General features: G+C 40.1%; 1 protein-coding gene across 1 annotated transcript; it reads right to left on the reverse strand.

Annotated features, from left to right (window-relative positions):
• Positions 1-8,269: 8,269 nt before the first annotated feature.
• Positions 8,270-16,549, reverse strand: LOC137260731 (uncharacterized). Its single transcript, XM_067798312.1, has 4 exons — positions 16,480-16,549; positions 14,337-14,489; positions 10,758-10,958; positions 8,270-8,451 (listed from the first exon to the last, which is right to left on the reverse strand). The coding sequence occupies exons 1-4, from the start codon at positions 16,547-16,549 to the stop codon at positions 8,270-8,272; spliced, it is 606 nt and encodes a 201-aa protein (XP_067654413.1).
• Positions 16,550-18,470: the final 1,921 nt, after the last annotated feature.

The raw sequence follows: 18,470 nt of genomic DNA on the forward strand, positions 1-18,470 counted from the left end.
CTCTTGGCGAGAGTCACACCAAGCAATGTCAGAATTATCCGTCAATAAATTGTCACTAACCTTAAGATGGTGGACCGTAGATTTTTAACCTTTGCCTTCGATTATCTTTATATTTTAGCATTTTTTCCTATACATTTGCTGTTGAACGCATGAACTTAAAAAACTGTACAACAGTATGAGATACACAAGCTACCCATTATTCTTTGAATCACATTCCACACATAGATTTCTGTTAGGGAATTCCGGAAAGATAATTTCGCGAAGACTGTCGCTTATTCTGTTTAAGTAAGCGCCGTAACTTGGCAATTAAAATTATCTAAATAACGGTCTTAATGACGGCGCCTTTTCGGCGTTCTCCCTACTTTTTCTGGCCTGGTTACATTCATTATTGAACCATAGTTTACGAATGTGTGGAACTGCAGAGGACTTTGGTCAAAACAGGTGGCCCTAATTCGGTCGCCTCTTATGACCAGCAATGAGGTTCTCTGAAAACATTCTGCCCGGGTCCGTACAGTGGAAGAGTTGTTAGCATTGGCCTTCATCAATCATGAAGAGACTGCTCTTCACGGGTGCATTTTGGCGAAACCAACCAGCACCATTTTGGTGATGGATGTCAATTCAAGGATGTATAAGGGTGATCTCAGTTTATGTGACCACAGTCCTACCTCTTCAGGTGACATAATTTATAATGTATGCTCATTATACAATAGAATATTCCCGGGGATGCCAAGATACAGGGCGATATGACAGAAAATGAGCAACTTACTGTTTTCTTCGAAGGGTACTTCTTCATACGTCACGACAAACGTGGTACTTGGGGTTACAACATAGTTAATGGTGACGTAGACTGGTTCGGAAAAAACGTAGACAGGTGGTCCAAAGCCCAGCGCTGCATTCAAAGTGACTCCCACCAAAAATAACCCTCCACTGAAGGGGTCTAGAAGAAGAAACGTCACTTTAAATTGCCTCAGAATGAATAAGCGCGGTACACTCAGTGACAGTATTTACATTCACACACAAACACACATATACACACATATACACGTATATACTGTATTCACACATGCATACATAACATACATAAAGTAATCAAGTTTGATTATAGTTTTAACTTACCTTGCAAGTAGACATAAACAGGATCGAAGCTGGGATTAACGATTGAGGTAAAGTTAAGTTTTAAAGAGGAGCCGGCTTGTACTGTGATTCGCACTGTACATAATACTGGATTTGAAATATTCGTCTCTATGCTCACAGATGTGAGTATCTGAGGCGTTGAGTTAGCTGCAAGCACTGGTACATTATCGCAAACTGAAAAAGCAACGACTGATTATTATTAAAAAGAAAACCATACCTATACATCTTCAGTTTAAGTTACCAATATAGACCAGACTTTACCAAAAGGTATCGCATGCTTACGAATAATACTGAGGTATATAATGAGATGGGGAAGTTGTTCCCTTCACTAAATATTACAGTTAACCATTGATGTTAGAAGTGACAAAAATACAACATATTATAATAGATGTTTTCCCATAATTTGTTAGTCAGCGTTTAGTTCTCTTACTGTCGACCTGTGATCTAGCCAGCATCGCCAACACCAAGACGGGAACACATAGCTTCAGAAGGACGAGCATCTGCATCAGGAACGACACCAATGAATTAATTTTCTTCGTCGTTTAACAATGACCTCAAGGTCCGTAGATGACCTTAAGGTGTAAAACAGATGGTTTTAGGAAATTCAACCCACGCATTATGTCAGTGATTTTAGATCAGATATAACATGTGAGTGAGTTGTGGTTTGCGCCGCTTTTAGCAATGTTCCATCTATATCACATCAGAAAAGGACTTTGCATATTGTACCCATGTTGGGAATCGAACCCAGGCCTAACAAGCGAACACTTTAGCCACCATGCTGCCTCTACCGATATAGCATAAGATATTTATCCTAAAGCACAAAATTGCGTAGATCTAGAAACGTTTGTACCAAATTATTATCATTACCTGTTTTGTGTCATGTCATTTGTACTTAGGAAAGTTCCTCTTTTTAGAGCTTTTTGTTTTAATTAAAGCCGTTTGTGGTTTTATTGCACCCCTTCAGATCGAAATTGTTTACAATCCAGCGTCTGACAGGCAGCTCAGGCTGTATACTCCCCAGTGAGTTGAGACGGAAATTTGAGTGCATCTATTTATTGATCAGGGTGAAATGAAAATGCGTGCGGGCAACCCGTTATGTGTCTGTTTGTCTGTCTGTCTGTCTGTCTGTCTGTCTGTCTGTCTGTCTGTCTGTCTGTCCGTATGTATGTACACACACACACACACGCTACCCCCATCCCATCTCAGTAAAAAGATGCTCGGTACTCTGAGTGAATGTAATTTTTCAGACAAACATATTGTTGGTTTTACAGAAACGCACCGGGATACAACCATTCTCAACAGATCATTAACACAGGACAAAAACCACGCCCCATTATGTGAGGACAGACATTAATTTGGAGGTGGTTCAACGATATTCATATTAGAGATTCCTTTCTTTCAAAGGAAGGTACGATTTAGTTAGCATGTAGGCAATATTGCAGCCATATGGTGACGAAAACAATTTAACTTATATCAATATTAAAATCAATAAATTGAGGACATAAAAACCAGCCATCGAAGGACAGTAAAAATACTAGATTATCACAAATATGAACATAAAACTGTGAAACTGTGAAAGTAAAGCAGTGTCATTTTAAAAGGTAATACTATATAAAACACGGGCTGTAGATCACAACCAACAAGTTAGATCACCGTACTAGGGACCATGGAGACTTACTGTACTTTAGCTTCCTGCATGGGCCCCCTAGCTGGATTTACATCATCCCTTCAGCTGTTACACACATCCAGCCACAAATTATAAATACACATATGGATCGTTTAAAAACGGTGGAAAGTTTAAATTTACTGTGAATGTTTTTGGACTTACGTTGGCTCTCAGGACGACAGTTATTTTACAGTACTTTAACCCCCCTCGAGGATACAGCCACTAACAATCTGAGTTAACTTCCCATAATTATACGATGAGACAGGATATTTATATAGCGCACATATCCACGCACTAGTGCATGCTCAAGGCACTGGTATTTTTCCCTCGATCACTGGACGACACTGAACAGCACGTCGTGTTTCAATCTCAACTCCCTTAGGAGTATGCACCTCTTGCTGCCACTGTTTATTTGACTTTCTCATCCTAACGAGGTACCCATTAACGGCTAGATGGACTGGGACAAATAGTCACAGTACTTTGTCCAGTTTCACTGTACGTTGCTGGACCCGCAACTGGGTGTATGTACGTATTCATGAGGCCACCATCTGGTCATCTACCAACGAGATTCGTGGGTTCTTTTAAGTGCACAGGGTTGTGTACAGCACACTAGGGGTTGTGACGACACTGAAAGAGTCTGCACACAAAGCTGACTCCAAGGTTTTTACACCCGGTCACAGGTGGGATCGATCCCGACACCTCAAAATGGCTGGATTACTAGCCTGACGCCTTAACCAGCTCGCCCACCGTACCCTCTTAATAAAATATTTATCTATTTACAAATGCGTTAGCAAAGTTAATTCTTTTAAAAATGAAAAAAATAAATGGGAACTAATATTGTCAAAAAAGATACGTCAAAGTTCGTGAGTTAAAATACTTACCCCTTGTGAAGGAATATTCAACACAGTGAAGCAGGACATCTTCACCTTTCAATAAATATTCTTTAGTATATCTCGCAACGTGGCTGGGTAACCAACAAAAGACGATGTCATATTGGCCGGTGGCAAGATCATTATTTAGTTCAATGATTTCTATTAAAAGTGGATGTTTACACGAGCATTTTCCAAGAAGCTAAATAGCTACAGCTATTTCTTTTCTCACTGATTGGTTGTACTGTGTGCAGAACATGGGCCTGAGTGTGTTAAATTAAACTTTTGGTACTGTCAGAGAGATGTAGATGTTTCAAGTTAAATATTTTGCGAATGCTTTAACCACTAGTCTACCCCATCGCCCGCGAACCCGGTTTTTCGGTGTGACGAGTGAACGCTTTAACCACTAGGTTACCTTGAAGCTTTTGCAAAAGGAAGTATCATGGCTCTACTTATTTTAGAAATTTAACAACCGTGAATCTCCTTACCCGGCTGTGTGATGGGGCGGTGGGGTAGCCTAGTGGTTCGAGTGATCAGGCTTGCTGACGTGGTTAATATATCTTATCCTTTCCTAATCGGTGGCTCGATGCTCGTGACACTGGTCACTGGATCGCCCGGTCCAGATCCAACACAACAGTATAGGTGGAATATACTTAAGCGTGGCGTTAAAATAGAATAAATAAACAAAACAAACCTTGTTTCCGAACATCGACGCCTCGCTTGTTGACGATGGTTTATCGCGGTTAATCATGTTCTTGAACTCCAGTATTATATACACGCTCGTAATTATACCAGAACAGCGTGTGTCGACACAGATGTGAATATAATTGAAATCTTTAAGTGGATTTGGCCGTCTGTTTATCCGAGCTCTTGCATTTCTCAAATATTGTCTGAAATATTTTATAGGTGTAGTTTTTTTTGCGTTAACGTACCAGGACAAAAGAGACATAAAAACCCACGTACTCTATGTATACGTCTTCTCCTTAGCTGGATGATACAGGTAAAAGATACCCCAGAATATAACTTCATACAGTTTTAGTTCGTATAGAGAGTGTGGTATTGTGTTTAAGCTGCACTGTTTGCAGAATACACTTGTAACAAGATCGGCTTTACTTGAGGACGGGGTGCTTTTGTGAGATTTCGCGTATGAATTATTAGGTTATTGCTGTAAATGTTGCCCTTGATTTGTTTTGTATTTTCGTCTTTTACATCTGTATAAATAAAACATTGTATGTGAATCATGTTTAGTATTTGAGATGGTACCTTGGGAAGAATACCTGAAGAGGGTCTTTTGTGATCCCAAACTTCCTGGTACTTATGCTGGACCTAATAAACAGTATGAAGCTGTGAAAGCTTAGGGTCAGTTTAAAATTGGTTAAAATCGAATTAAGAAATGGTTGAAAGCACAAGGCACCTATACCATCAAGTTAGAAGAACGTTTTCAACAAATGAGTATGTCATCGAAGGCCCAGAACTGTCCCCATGTCATTCAGAGAAAAGCACACATGCTTTTGACTCTACGGGATGTTTACATTTGAAAACGGAAGCCATTTACCGTGACATTTAGAGGAACAATCACTCAGGCCTAGTGAAAGCTAAGAAATGTGGTCGAGTTTGAAGTCCTTACCACCTTCATGAAAGTAGAGATTACTGAAAAGGTCAGAGCTTTATTAGAAAAATATATAGATATATAGGATATTTATATAGCGCACATATCCACGCATTGGTGCATGCTCAAGGCGCTGGTATTTTGCCCTCGGTCACTGGATGTAAATCTCAACAGGACATCGTATTTCAATCTCAACTCCCTTGAGAGTATACAACTCTTGCTGCCACTAGGCTCACCGAGTTTATTGTGGCTCTCTCATCCTAACGAGGTACCCAATTGACAGCTGGGTGGATTGGGACACATAGTCACAGCACTTTGTCCAAGGTCACTGCACGTTGCTGTACCCGCAACAAAGTGTATGTGCGATTTCGTGGGTTCTTTTAAGTGCACAGGGTTGCATACTGTACACTAGGGGTTATGACGACACAAAGTTGACTACAAGGTTTTTACACCTGGTTACAGGTGGGCTCGATCCCGACACCTCAGCCTCGCTCGACCACTAGTCTGGCGCCTTAACTTTTATATTTCAAGGGAAAAATTCCGCAAAAAACCTCACAGAGTTGGTATGATGTTCTGAATATGATCAGCGTTTCATTGAGAATGTTATGTTTATTAGTTTTCGAGCTAGACTGCAATTCATCGGTCCACGTTTGGGCTATAGATGAAACATGTAAAAAAATAGGGAACACATAAAGTCATTCTGCCACTATCGTTGCATCTAATTTCATACACGCAGGGCTGTAATTAACACTGTAGCATACCCTAGAGAGGATTGTACTCATACCCAAACCAAAAATACTACTTCCGTTTAACGGTGATCTCCAGCCCGTGTCTCTATATTGTATTGTCCATAAAATGTTGTCAAATTTAACAGCTACATGAAAGTAGTAATTCTCTCTCTGGTATAATCTAGTTAGTCTATTTTATTTCGTTGTTGGGTTTTTAACAATGTAATTCTGTCTATCATGAATTTATAACTTTCAAGTCACGATATGGCTACAAATATTGCCACGGTGACACGAATTTTAGACTAACTCACCTCATTTACATTTTTATACCCACGTAATGCGGGGTGATATAGTCGACGCCTTGTCTGTCCATTCGTAATCATTTTGTTTCCGGAGCAAAACTCATAACTCAAAAACCGTTCAATATTTTTAGTCCAAAATTGGTAGATATAATAAACTGAACCTATCGTTGTGCCTATGGTCTAATGAGGGAGTGGACTTCGTTTCCAGGGCGTAACTCAAAAACCGTTCAATATTTTTCAGCAGAACTTGGCAGATATTTGAGACAGACCCCAAAGTGGTGCCTTTTTGCTATTTACAGATTTTTGTGATTTATCATTTTCTGGGTTTCCATGGAAACAATTCCGACTTAAACTCAACAGGACAGATATATGAAGCAGACCTTAAAGTGTTGCTCTTGGCGATTTACAACGCTTGGTTATTTATCATTTTCTGGGTTTCCACGGAAACAATTCAAACCTAGTCTCAAAAGGGAGGGATGGGCTTCGTTTCCGGAGCACAACTCGAAAACTTCTTAATATTTTTCCGGAAAACCTGGCAGATACTTGAGGCAGACACCTAAGTGGTTCCTTTTGCTTTTTGCAGATTTTCGTCATTTTTATTTTTCTGGTTTCCATGGAAACGATTCTTTTTGGTGCTTGTTCCGTTTGTGAGGGTGCGTGCATGCCTCTTTATGTGCGTTGGAGTGTGTGTGTGTGTGTGTGTGGGGGGGGGGGGGGGGGGGGAGAGAGAGAGACCGCAAAGGTGAATAATTGGGGCGCCAAAATCCACGTCGCGTAAAATATATGCTATTGTTCACATGTTGCTGTGCGCATCATGTTTGCTTTGGAACCATTCATAAGCATGTTTGTATTGTCTTGTATAACTAAAGAGACAAGTAGATATTTTACGATTTGATTTATTTCCCTGTAAGAAAATAGCATGACAACAGGCGTTGACTCTCTAAGTCAGTTGTGTGTCCAAAGTACATTTAACCTGATCCCTTGTAATTTTCCGTCAGAAAATTAATGCCACTTCTCAGTAATTACCGCCATACTTCATAATCTGTCAGACAGGATCTGGAACACAATCAGAAAGGACGTCTTTATTCTTTAATCAAACAAAATCTTTTCTTTTCTTTTCTCAAAACATGAACCATCAGAAATGTCAATAATGACAAATCATACTGAAACAAATTTTACTTCCCTAATGACATAGACAAGCATCACTGGAGTTTTACAAACCATTCCCCAAACATTAGGTTAAGGGCAAATATTCTTTCGATAGAATTTGTTACATGCATCCTATGTCTGCTATGCATAACTTCAGAGTGATAAGTATAGGAGAAAACACGCCCCCGAGGTTTTGAAAGATATTTTTAAATGATTTCAAACACTCATGTATCATTTGAATGTTGATCTTCAGATAAAGTTAGGAAAAGTAAGATGTGGGAAGCGGTCTTACTAACGAAACGTAAAACCCGGGAAGAGGTCTTTCTAAGTAAAACCTGTCCCCCCAAAACAAAAACCTTAAATGCGCTTGCTCTGGGAAAACAAGAAATGACGTAATATTATAGTGAGAAGCACACTTCAGGTTTTTATTCAGGTCTCACGGCATTGTCCAACTGGGGTGATAATCAATTTTACAGAAACAGAAATAAAGTTTACCTTCCTGTTGAACATTCTTTCTGGTATAATTTCAACCTTTAAGGTGCAATCATACAAACCTCTGAGACTGTTCTGGGGATGTTCATCTGGGCGACAACATTCGAAGTCTTGGTGACCCTTTTACCATGTTTTGTGTATGCATATTGCTAAAAAAAGGGCTTGACGCAGTGCCCTATTTCGTTTGCGTGGAGGAGATTTGTCGTCGGGTTTTTCAAAACAAATATGTGACAAACATCATGGAGGATGCTGTTCGTACTGAAAATGTTCCTGCTTCAAACACACCTCGCGAATACCATTGTCTTCCTAAGGTTTACCTATTAAGGGAGGAGGCAATCACCACACTTTCTTGAGCAGACCCGGGTTCGTTCCTGGACGGTATCTTGCACACAGTTGTCGGTGAGACATTGCCTTCTCCTTGTGTCTCTGACAAACTTTCCACAGTCACGGTATTCACAACACCCCTTGCTCACCCACGGTGTCCAGTCTGATAAGTCTGAAACTGCCATCAAATATTTTGGTCTTATTTAACGCCACAGTCGGCAATGTTCCAGCTCCATGACAGCGATGGAAATAATCAAGTCTGGACCGGACAATCCAGTGATCAACAGCATGAGAATCAATCTAAGCTGTTGCGATACTCAGATCGATGCTCATGTTGTTGATCACTGGATTGTCTGGTCCAGACTGAATTATTTACAGGCCGCCGCCATATGCCTGGAATATTGCTGAGTGCGGCGTAAAACTAAACTCACTCACTCACTCACCCACTCAAACAAACGTCATCGACACTAACAAAATCTAATCCTTCATGGGCATGATAAGGCTAAATCCAAAAGTGAAATGTTTCTCGAGCATCGGCGAGTCACTTTTATATGTGCGCGTAACACTTCTTATTGCCACTTTAAAACAATGCCTTGGCCCCGTTCCGATCATCCTAGTGTCCACTATAAGAATGAGAGTCTGTATGAACGAGTGTGCAACCAGGATCATCTGTTGCAAGGTTGTAATTACTGCTATACGTTTAGGTGGTCATTCGATCTTGGTGGCTGTAAAATCATGTGTGTCCTTGTAAAACGATGGCGCTAAACGTGATGTGATGGAGAAAAGAATTACCTGTGACGTATTCCAATCTCATACCAGATTCAGCCACGTTCTCATCGGATGAAAAACTGACAGAAATATTCTTACCACGGAAGATCCTTTGGGTTGTGTTACACAAATTATGACAATCGGCATCTGAAGAAGATAATGTGCATCATGTTTATAGTCTTATGTTTACTGGTTGTTTTCACAGTATCTCAAAGTAACGGATTTTGCTTAAAAACAATAGACTGAATACAGTGGAAGCTGTCTAAACCGGCACTCACTGGGGCTGAAGAAAAATCCGGTATAGACAAAGTGCTGGATTGTAGAGCTGATGATGAATGTACAAGCCATGGATGGGACTGAGTTTTTATGCTGGTGTTGAAAACTTGCCGAATTGGAGAGATGCCAGTTTGGACAGCTTCCACTGAACTCTCATTTCAACTGTAACAGCTCAAACCCCTTCAATTCAAAATCAGGGCGATGAGGTAGCCTTTCCTAAGGTCTCATAGCACTGTGGTAGTTAATGTAAATGTATGGAGCTTACGATCATCTTAGCGCTAAGAGATTTTTAAAAAGTCTGGGCTCAGATCAAATCACTGCAGGGGAGACCTCCATGAAGTCGAGAGGTTGCCCATTAGGATATTGCTGGATTATTGCTAAAAGCAATGTAAAAAGCCAACTCACTCATTCAGTCTATATCCTCACTCACTCACTCACTCCGTAAGTTTACGAGTATATTCACGACCTACAATATCTATACCATCCGAATTACACCCAACCCTATGCTACTTTCATTTCCACACTGTCCGTCTTACTTCCATCTGTGCGTATTCCACCCAAATTACTTCACTTTCTATAAGTTCGGTCTAACTGTCTTCACTGGCTTCCTACATTTGACAGTCACACTAATTCTACGTCTTCTGTTCATTTCGTGGAATGTTCAATCTCTTTTACTTCCCGTGAAGATCCTGATACGTCTTCTGTTCCCCATGCTTGCCACAGAAGGCGACTAAGCTTTTCGTAAGAGGCGACTAACACACTGAAGATCCTGCTCAATTCACTGCCCAACACACACACAAACACACACACACACACACACACACACACACACACACACACACACACACACACACACACACACACACACACACACACACACACACACACACACACACACACACACACACACACACACACACCACCACCACCACCACCACCACCACTACTACCTCACCCCGATTCATTATTACAGACACTAAAGCCATATCAAGGAATGCAGTTTAGTCGGAATTATGTAAGATTGACAATGAAACTTAACACACACAGTTAAGTACGGCGCACTTATACGTTCGACCCGTGAAGGTCCCGGGCTAGAATAGGCCTTCAGCAACCCATGCTTGCCATAAAAGGTGACTATGCTTGTCGTAAGAGGCGACTAATGGGATCGAGTGGACAGGCTCGCTGGCTTGGTTAACACATGTTATCGGTTCCTAATAGTGCAGATCGATGCTCATGTTTAGGAATGTCTGGTCCAGACACAATTATGTACAGGCCGCCGCCATATGCCTGGAATATTGCTGAGTGCGGCGTAAAACTAAACTCACTAACTCACTCACTGACAGACACTAAAACCATACCAAGGAATGCAGTTTAGACAGACTTAAGTAAAACTGACATTGAAACTTCACACATAATAAAGTACGGCGTACTTATACCTACCATCACATATTGTTATTGAGTCATGAGGACACTCCATGTCGTGGTGTGTCACTTCCACTCTTACTTCACTTGCGTCAGTCACGTTGCTTTGGATCGTCACTTGGCACGCTTCATCGTCAAAATAGGGTGCGTTACCGAAGTTAGGAGTCACAATTTCCCGTACAGTGCTGTCAGCAAGTACCAGAGGCATCATAGTACAGACTACAACAGATATGATACACATAGGTGAATCAGTCCTTTTAAATTAATACGTTTTCAATTTAATCTTAATTACCGTGACATACTGAATGGTATTCAAGTGTGTAGTTTTACACTGCACGCTGCAATATTCCAGCTACCTGCTATATGTCAGTTTTCTGTAAATAATCGAATCTGGACCACACAATCCAGTGATAAACAACATGAGCATCGATCTACGCAATTGGGAACCGATGACATGTATCAACCAAGTCAGCGAGCCTGACCACCCGATCCCGTTGGTCGCCTCTTACGACAAGCATAGTCGCCTTTTATGGCAAACATGGGTTGAATAAGAGTAAGCAACTGGCTTCCATCTTGATAGGAATGTTAAATTACATTAAACATTTTCGGGTGTGAGCTGCTTCCAAATTAAAATAACAACTTAATTACATCCATCTAGTATATACGCATTGAGAAAAGGTGTCAGTTATCCAAACATAAAGCCTACCGTGACAGTGCCAAAAGACTTGCACGTGTTGTTTAAATATATCACTCTATGGAGAGAAATGTGCTAAAAGTGAATCTGAAGATGGATATGTTGTGTTCTAAATATTAGATATATGAAGAAATATAAAACTATTACTTTTAGTTTAGTGGAGTAGTCTAAGGAATGATGGTCATGGCTAATGGCCCCTATTAGAGTTGTTTTTATTAAACTCTGGTCCCTGCGGGCTTGAAAAAGTAGGCGGGAAAGACGACGGGTCATCATTCGACGTCCATGCAAAGTCTCGGAAGAACGGACATGCAAGTTACAACATGTGGAAGGGTTGCCCACATTCGTGTACGACATATACATCTTCAGCTATCTGCATCGTCAGGACTGTGTTTGGGAGAAGGGCAGAGTTTCCTGCACAATCGGCAAAGAAAGTTCTGCACCACTCATGATTTCGAGAATTTCCACTGCCAAAACACATGCCAACAAGCGTCTCACACACCGTGGAAAGAAGACGAGACGACGACTGTATTGTATCTGCTGCGAATAGGTGAAGATATCAAGCCATAAACAGACACAGAAATACCGACACAAGGATACTTTCTAAACAAAGAAATAGAAAACCTGGTGGGGTAGAAGCCCTGCGGAAACCAGGCAGCGTGTTTCTCTGTAGAGTAGGATCGGAAAAGACAAAACCGTTTCTCTTGCAAACGTTTCGATAATGTTTTTACAAAGTTTTTTACATATTATTTGAAATGTTATGAAAACGTTTCCAGTAACATAATAAAACGTTATCAAAATACAAAATCTAAGCGTTTCAACACACCAACGATTTAGAAACGTTATTGAAATATTGCCGAAAGTTCTCTTAAAGTTTCATTAAAACTGAATTACAACCTTTCAAAATTGTTAAGGAAACATGTTCAGGTTAAATGTTTCTGATAAGGATGTCTCTATTCACTGCAGGAATGTGCATTTACTTGAAAATAATGGTAATGGAAGTCCACCTGTACAAAACTATTTGCGAGAAAACTTGAAAACGTTTTTCAAGTGGAGTAGTATGTTATGTGTTTCATTAATTTTTCATAAAGTATTGTACTATTTACAACTCATCCAACATTGCATTGTAAATATAATCCCCCGTTCAGAATATGTGCGTGGACAACGTGCTATCTCTCGTATCAGTGTCAAAACTCAGGAATGTTCCCAGATAGTCTCTAGACAAAAGGCAGGAAGTTGTATCTCATTGCTGGATGTAGACAACTGTACATTTTACACTTGTGATAAGACACCAGTTTTCCATGTTCACATTATTATGCTGCATATCTTGCCTTGTGAGCGTTCATTTTTTGTAACTGTACATATTCCTGTGACGTTTTTCTACATATGTGTGATAATATTACTTTTGGCATAAAATCTTTGTGACGTAGTGTTAGAGTGGAACCTACCATGTGCATCAATGTTCACAAGATCAAAATCAATAGTATAATACAAGCGAAATGAGATAGTTTATTTATATAGATTTGCAGAGGAGTTGTAAATTAATAAATACACATTCACAGTATGTCACACTATACATGTGTTTACAAATACTGCAAGTAGAGTGCTTGGTGATATCAATTAAATTACAGAGAAACGTCGACTATTGTCTTAACTTGAATCGTTAATGGCTGTACCCTCAAAGGGGGTTGGAGTTTTGTAAAATGATTGTCCTCCTGAGAGGGTACGTAAGTCCCAAAGCATTCAAGGTCAATTCAAACCACCTATTAGTCTTAATCATGGTATGTGTGTTCTTTCAATTTTGACTAACATTTCTTACAATAGCCATCGGCTGAATGGATGGTGTAAATATAGACTAGGGTCCATGCAGGTAGCAAAGTGATATTAAGTCCCCATGGTCCCTAGTATGGTAATCTACCTTCAGGTGTTGGCGATCTACAGCCTATTTTTGTATTGTGTTGTTTCTTATAGCTCAAATGTTTTAGATTTCATTACTAGTTTTCCATGTATATCTGTGATATTCTAGTTATTTTACTGTCCTTCGTTGACAGGATTGTCCAATCTCTCTCTCTCTCATTGTTACTCTATATATTGTTTTAGACACGATATGGCTGAAATATTACAAAAAAGTGACTTTAAAGTTTAACTCACTCACTCTAATTGATTATCAAAGTTGTCTCTAAAGAAATATTACCACGTGTCCAAAGGTAGTACCGATTGTTGTAGTCCCGATGAATTTTCCTCTCTAGTAAACTATTTGACCGGAGTTTGTGAAATTGTGCATGTACCTTGAGCGATGACCAGCCATTATTCCCACCAAAGTTTTCACTCCCCAAAATAATGCTTGTAGGGGGCCTGTCATTCCCAATATTATCATCCCTAATACTACTTCATCTATACCGCTTTGTTTGGCCTACTGTACTAGGGTAGTTACTGGCTGTGTCCTCGAAGGTAGAGGGTTATAGTACTGTAAAATAATTCTCCACCTGAGAGGGTACACTTTTTTAATCGTGGAATATCTTTTGTTTTATTATGACTAAATATCAGTACAGTCGCCAATCCAGCTATTGACTATGCAGGTACCCAAAGTACTAAAAGTCCCCATGGTCCTTAGAGTGGTGATCAACCTTCAGTTAGTGGGGATCCTCAGCCATCTTTCATACTGTATTGTCCTCATTGGCAGTACTTTTTAGAGATACATGTTGCTTTTAATTCTTGTTACTGTGCTATACTAGTTGATTTTACTGTCCTTCGTCGACACGTCTTTACAATATACCATTAATTACTATTTCCATACTTAATTGTTCTCGTCACGATATTGCTGAAATATTGCCGAAATTTATTGACAATAAATTTTAACTCATTCATTCACTCATTCGCTCAGCCTACTGCAAATATTCACTTACTGTTTTCTTCTGTCACAAAGGGCACTTCTTGATATTCCATGATAAATGTCGTACTGGGCACGTTATTGTAATGTGTACGGACGGATGCTGAACCGGAAATGATGTAAACGGACCGGCCAGTGTCGAGAGGATAAACGGTGATGTCGGGAAAACCTTGGAAGAATGAACAAAAGCTACAATCCTACAATTTTAGCATTGTCAGTACATGATAATATTTTATATTAATACTGCTTAATGGTGCACTATTTATTGTGCGTATCATCATATAAAGTGGTCATAATTAAGTCGACTACAACATAACTTACTGAACATAATGCGTTCTCAACACATCGCTTGATTGACGCAGTCTTACATAAAAGAGAACGATCAAGTCCATTCAGTTTAATCAACAAGTATTTGTACATTGCTTGGGATGTATTCGTGCACCTGGACTGACACATATTTGAAAGGACAAATCATGTAAAGGTTTTTTGATTCTTTTTAGACTGTTTGAATCGTTTCCATGGAAACCATGAAAAAAATAAATGCCATATATCTGTAAAAGGCAAAAGGCACCACTTCAAGACCTGTCTCATATATGTGCCAGGATCTGTTGAAAGATATCAAATGGTTTTCGAGTTGTGCTACGGAAACGAAGCCAATTCCTCCCTTTTCAGACTAAGTCCGAATTGTTTCCATGGAAACCGGGAAAAATAGACATACCAAAACTTTGTAAATAGCAAAAGGCACCACTTTGTGGTCTTCCTCACATATCTGCCAACTTGTACTGAAAGTTTTCGTGTTGTGCTCCAGAAACGAAGCCCATCCCTCCATTTTGAGATTAAGTCAGAATCGTTTCCATGGAAAATGGGAATATGATAAAACACAAAAATCTGCAAATAGCAAAAGGCACCACTTTACGGTCTGCCTCACATATCTGGCAAGTTTTGTAGACATTAAGAAGGTTGTGTTCTGCTCCTGAAACGAAGCCCATCCCTTCATTTTGAGACTAAGTCCAAAACTTAGAAAATAATAAATCACAAAAACCTGTAAATAACAAAAGGCACTACTTCAGGCTCTGATTAATATATCTATCGAGTTTGGCAGAAAAATATTGAACGGTTCTTGAGTTCTCTTCAGGAAAAGAAGCCCACCCCACCATTAGACTATCACCAAAATGTTCCATGGAAAAAAAATAGACAAATAAAATAAAAATAAAAATGCCAAAAATCTGTAAATAGTGAAAGGCACAATCATATGTTCAGATTACTGTATCTATCAATATTTTGGTCTAAAAATATTGTAAAATATTGGACGGTTTTTGAGTTATGCTCCGGAAACAAATTGATTACGGACGGACGGACGGACGGACGGACGGACGGACGGACGGACGGACGGACGGACGGACTATATTCCCCCGCATTACATGCCCAATAGATGCAGCAATATAATATGGATAAGCTGCTCAGATTCCAAGCCGACTATTCTTTGTGTCGTGTTAAATGCAGCAAGAGAATGGTGTAATCTTTTAACGTCTTTCAGTGTGATATAACCAGGGAATCAAGCCATTGACCCTACGCTGACCACGCTACCAAGTGGCCCACAAATTTTGCAGATGTAAATTTTAGTGTAAACTCACCCGTTCGGATTATGGCTGTACGATCAAATCCAACATTGATAAATGTAAAGTTTAGTTTCAGAGAGGAACCGGCTGAAACTGTGATCTGTACTGTACAAACCACATCCGGTAATACATCCGTGTCTATGCCCACAGAGGTGAGTATCTGGGGCGCTGAGTTAGCCGTCAGCACAGATACACCATCGCAAACTGAAACGTATGTATGTTTGCAATAAAAGATAAATATATAAGAGTATTCTCAGAGTTCTACTCTATTCTAGTTTGCATTACTCGTCGTGTATTCAGCATGAGGAATGTGAACATCGATTACAGTTGATCTCAAACGTCAGGACTGCACAAATACACCAAGGATATTTAATTCTTATCGAGTGTGAAGGTCACACTCAAGTTTGAAACATTATCAGCTATGGTATAAAATATGAGTAATACTACAAAATCTCAGGACTACCAGTTCATACTTCAGATGTTCCAGTTGACGTGAATGGGAAGTTAGCCTGGATTGAAGCAGATATAAGCACTACTTACTGTCGACCTGTGCTCCTGCACCGGTCACTAGCATCAAGACTATAGCACAAAGCTTCAGGGCGATCAACATCTGCGGGAATTAATCATGGGAGGTGTAGAGGATCGTTTGAGAGATCAGTGACAGTTTTGTTTTACGCCGCACTCAGCAATATCCCAGCCATATGGCGGTAATCTGTAAATAATCGAGTCTGGACCAGACAGTCCAGTGACCAACAACATGAGCATCGATCTGCGCAGTTGGGAACCATTTGGGAGCCTGACCACCCGATCCCGTTAGTCGCCTCTTACGACAAGCATAGTCGCTTTTTATGGCAAGCATGGGTTGCTGAAGGCCTATTCTACGCCGGGACCTTCACGGGTCTTCAGCCACAGTGTGACTAAAACATGTTATAGTTCCATAACGTATAAGGTAAATTATAATACCCTGTCAACAAAGGAGAGTAAACAACTATCACAGATTTCAGTCGAAAACTAGTAAATGGTTCTAAAACCTCTAACTACAAGTCACAATTCAATATAGAAACCAGCAACTGATGCTAGATCACCATGTTAGGAACACATGCTTCCTGCATGGAGCCAAGCAGGATTTACACCATCTGTCAGTTCCTAGGAATTTAAACACATTTAGCCACACATTAGATTGACATAATCTACTTTTAAAAATTACAACCGTAGAGAGATTGCACAGACTTTGAAACTTTTGGTACATTTTTGGTAAGAAATTCCTTCTCTGATAGTAGTAAGGATTATGGTTAATTTTTGAGAAACATGTATTTAAGTAGCATAACACTATTTTTTGGGTGACCACAGAAGTTGCGAATGAAATGAGCTATTTTAACTTGTACCATCAATTCATTCCCTTTATGGGTTAGTGTGACCTCGAATTCTAACCTTCCACTAGTTTGTCACAGACGCCTGTATAGGGGCACTGTCCGTTACATGGCTATTTTGCAGCAAGTCGTATGTCAGCATGACTTTGGTAGTTGCCAGTGGCGTTAGGGGAATGCATTAATAACATTGGAATTATGGGATAAAGAGCAAAAACATTTTGAAACCTTCACAGAATATCATTTTCTGCATTCAACATTCAAGATCTACTGACCTTTACGTCTGTCACCTTTGCTGGAGCTGTTGTATCTGATGTGTGTGGACAGTGTGTGTCGTCAATAGAAAGAGCCAGTGACTGCCTGCCGGGAAGGAGTAACAGGTGTCTCGATCTATATCTGTTTCGTGTGTTAAAATGGATGCGACATGAACGGACTCCTCGTTCTTTAAAACTGGAATAAATACTGGTTCTTTAAAACGTCAGTCAAACTTTAAAGTTTTGAAATGTGGGTTGTCGTTTTCTTCGCGGAATCAATTTTTGCTCATTGTGGACTATGATTTCTCTATGTGTGGAATGAAAAATGAGAAGTTGCATGTCATAACAATTATAAATAGCTTCAGCCAAACTGACCTGTGGTTTGGTTGATGTATATTGCTTGCAAGTCTTGCAAGGGTGAAAGTAACATTGTAACAAGCCACAATTCTTACATCACAAACTCTCCCCACTGTGGCCATTTTTTAACAAAGTTCTTGACAAAATTCAACATGCAGTGTGGATGCGTGGCCTAATATGTCACATCACCCCATTGATGGTCGTAAGAAGCGACCAAGTTGGGCAGCCTGTTTGTCGTGGGTGGCATCCTTGTGTCAGAGGAGAAAAAGGGATTCTGGCGGTTAAAGATGAGTGAGTGAGTGAATGAGTTGAGTTTTACACTGTAATAGTCCAACTATATAGCGGTGGTCTCTAAATAATCGAGTCTGGACCAGACATTCCAGTGATCAACAGCATCAACATCGATCTGCACAATTGGGAACCGATGTGTCAACCAAGACAGCGAGCCTGACCACCTGATCCCGTTACTCGCCTCCTACGACAAGAATAGTCGGCCTTTATAGCAAGCATGGATTGCTGTAGGCCTATTCTATCCCGGGACCTTCACGGGTCG

Source organism: Haliotis asinina, chromosome 14 (assembly GCF_037392515.1).
Source record: "Haliotis asinina isolate JCU_RB_2024 chromosome 14, JCU_Hal_asi_v2, whole genome shotgun sequence".
NCBI classification, from domain to species: Eukaryota; Metazoa; Mollusca; class Gastropoda; order Lepetellida; family Haliotidae; genus Haliotis; species Haliotis asinina.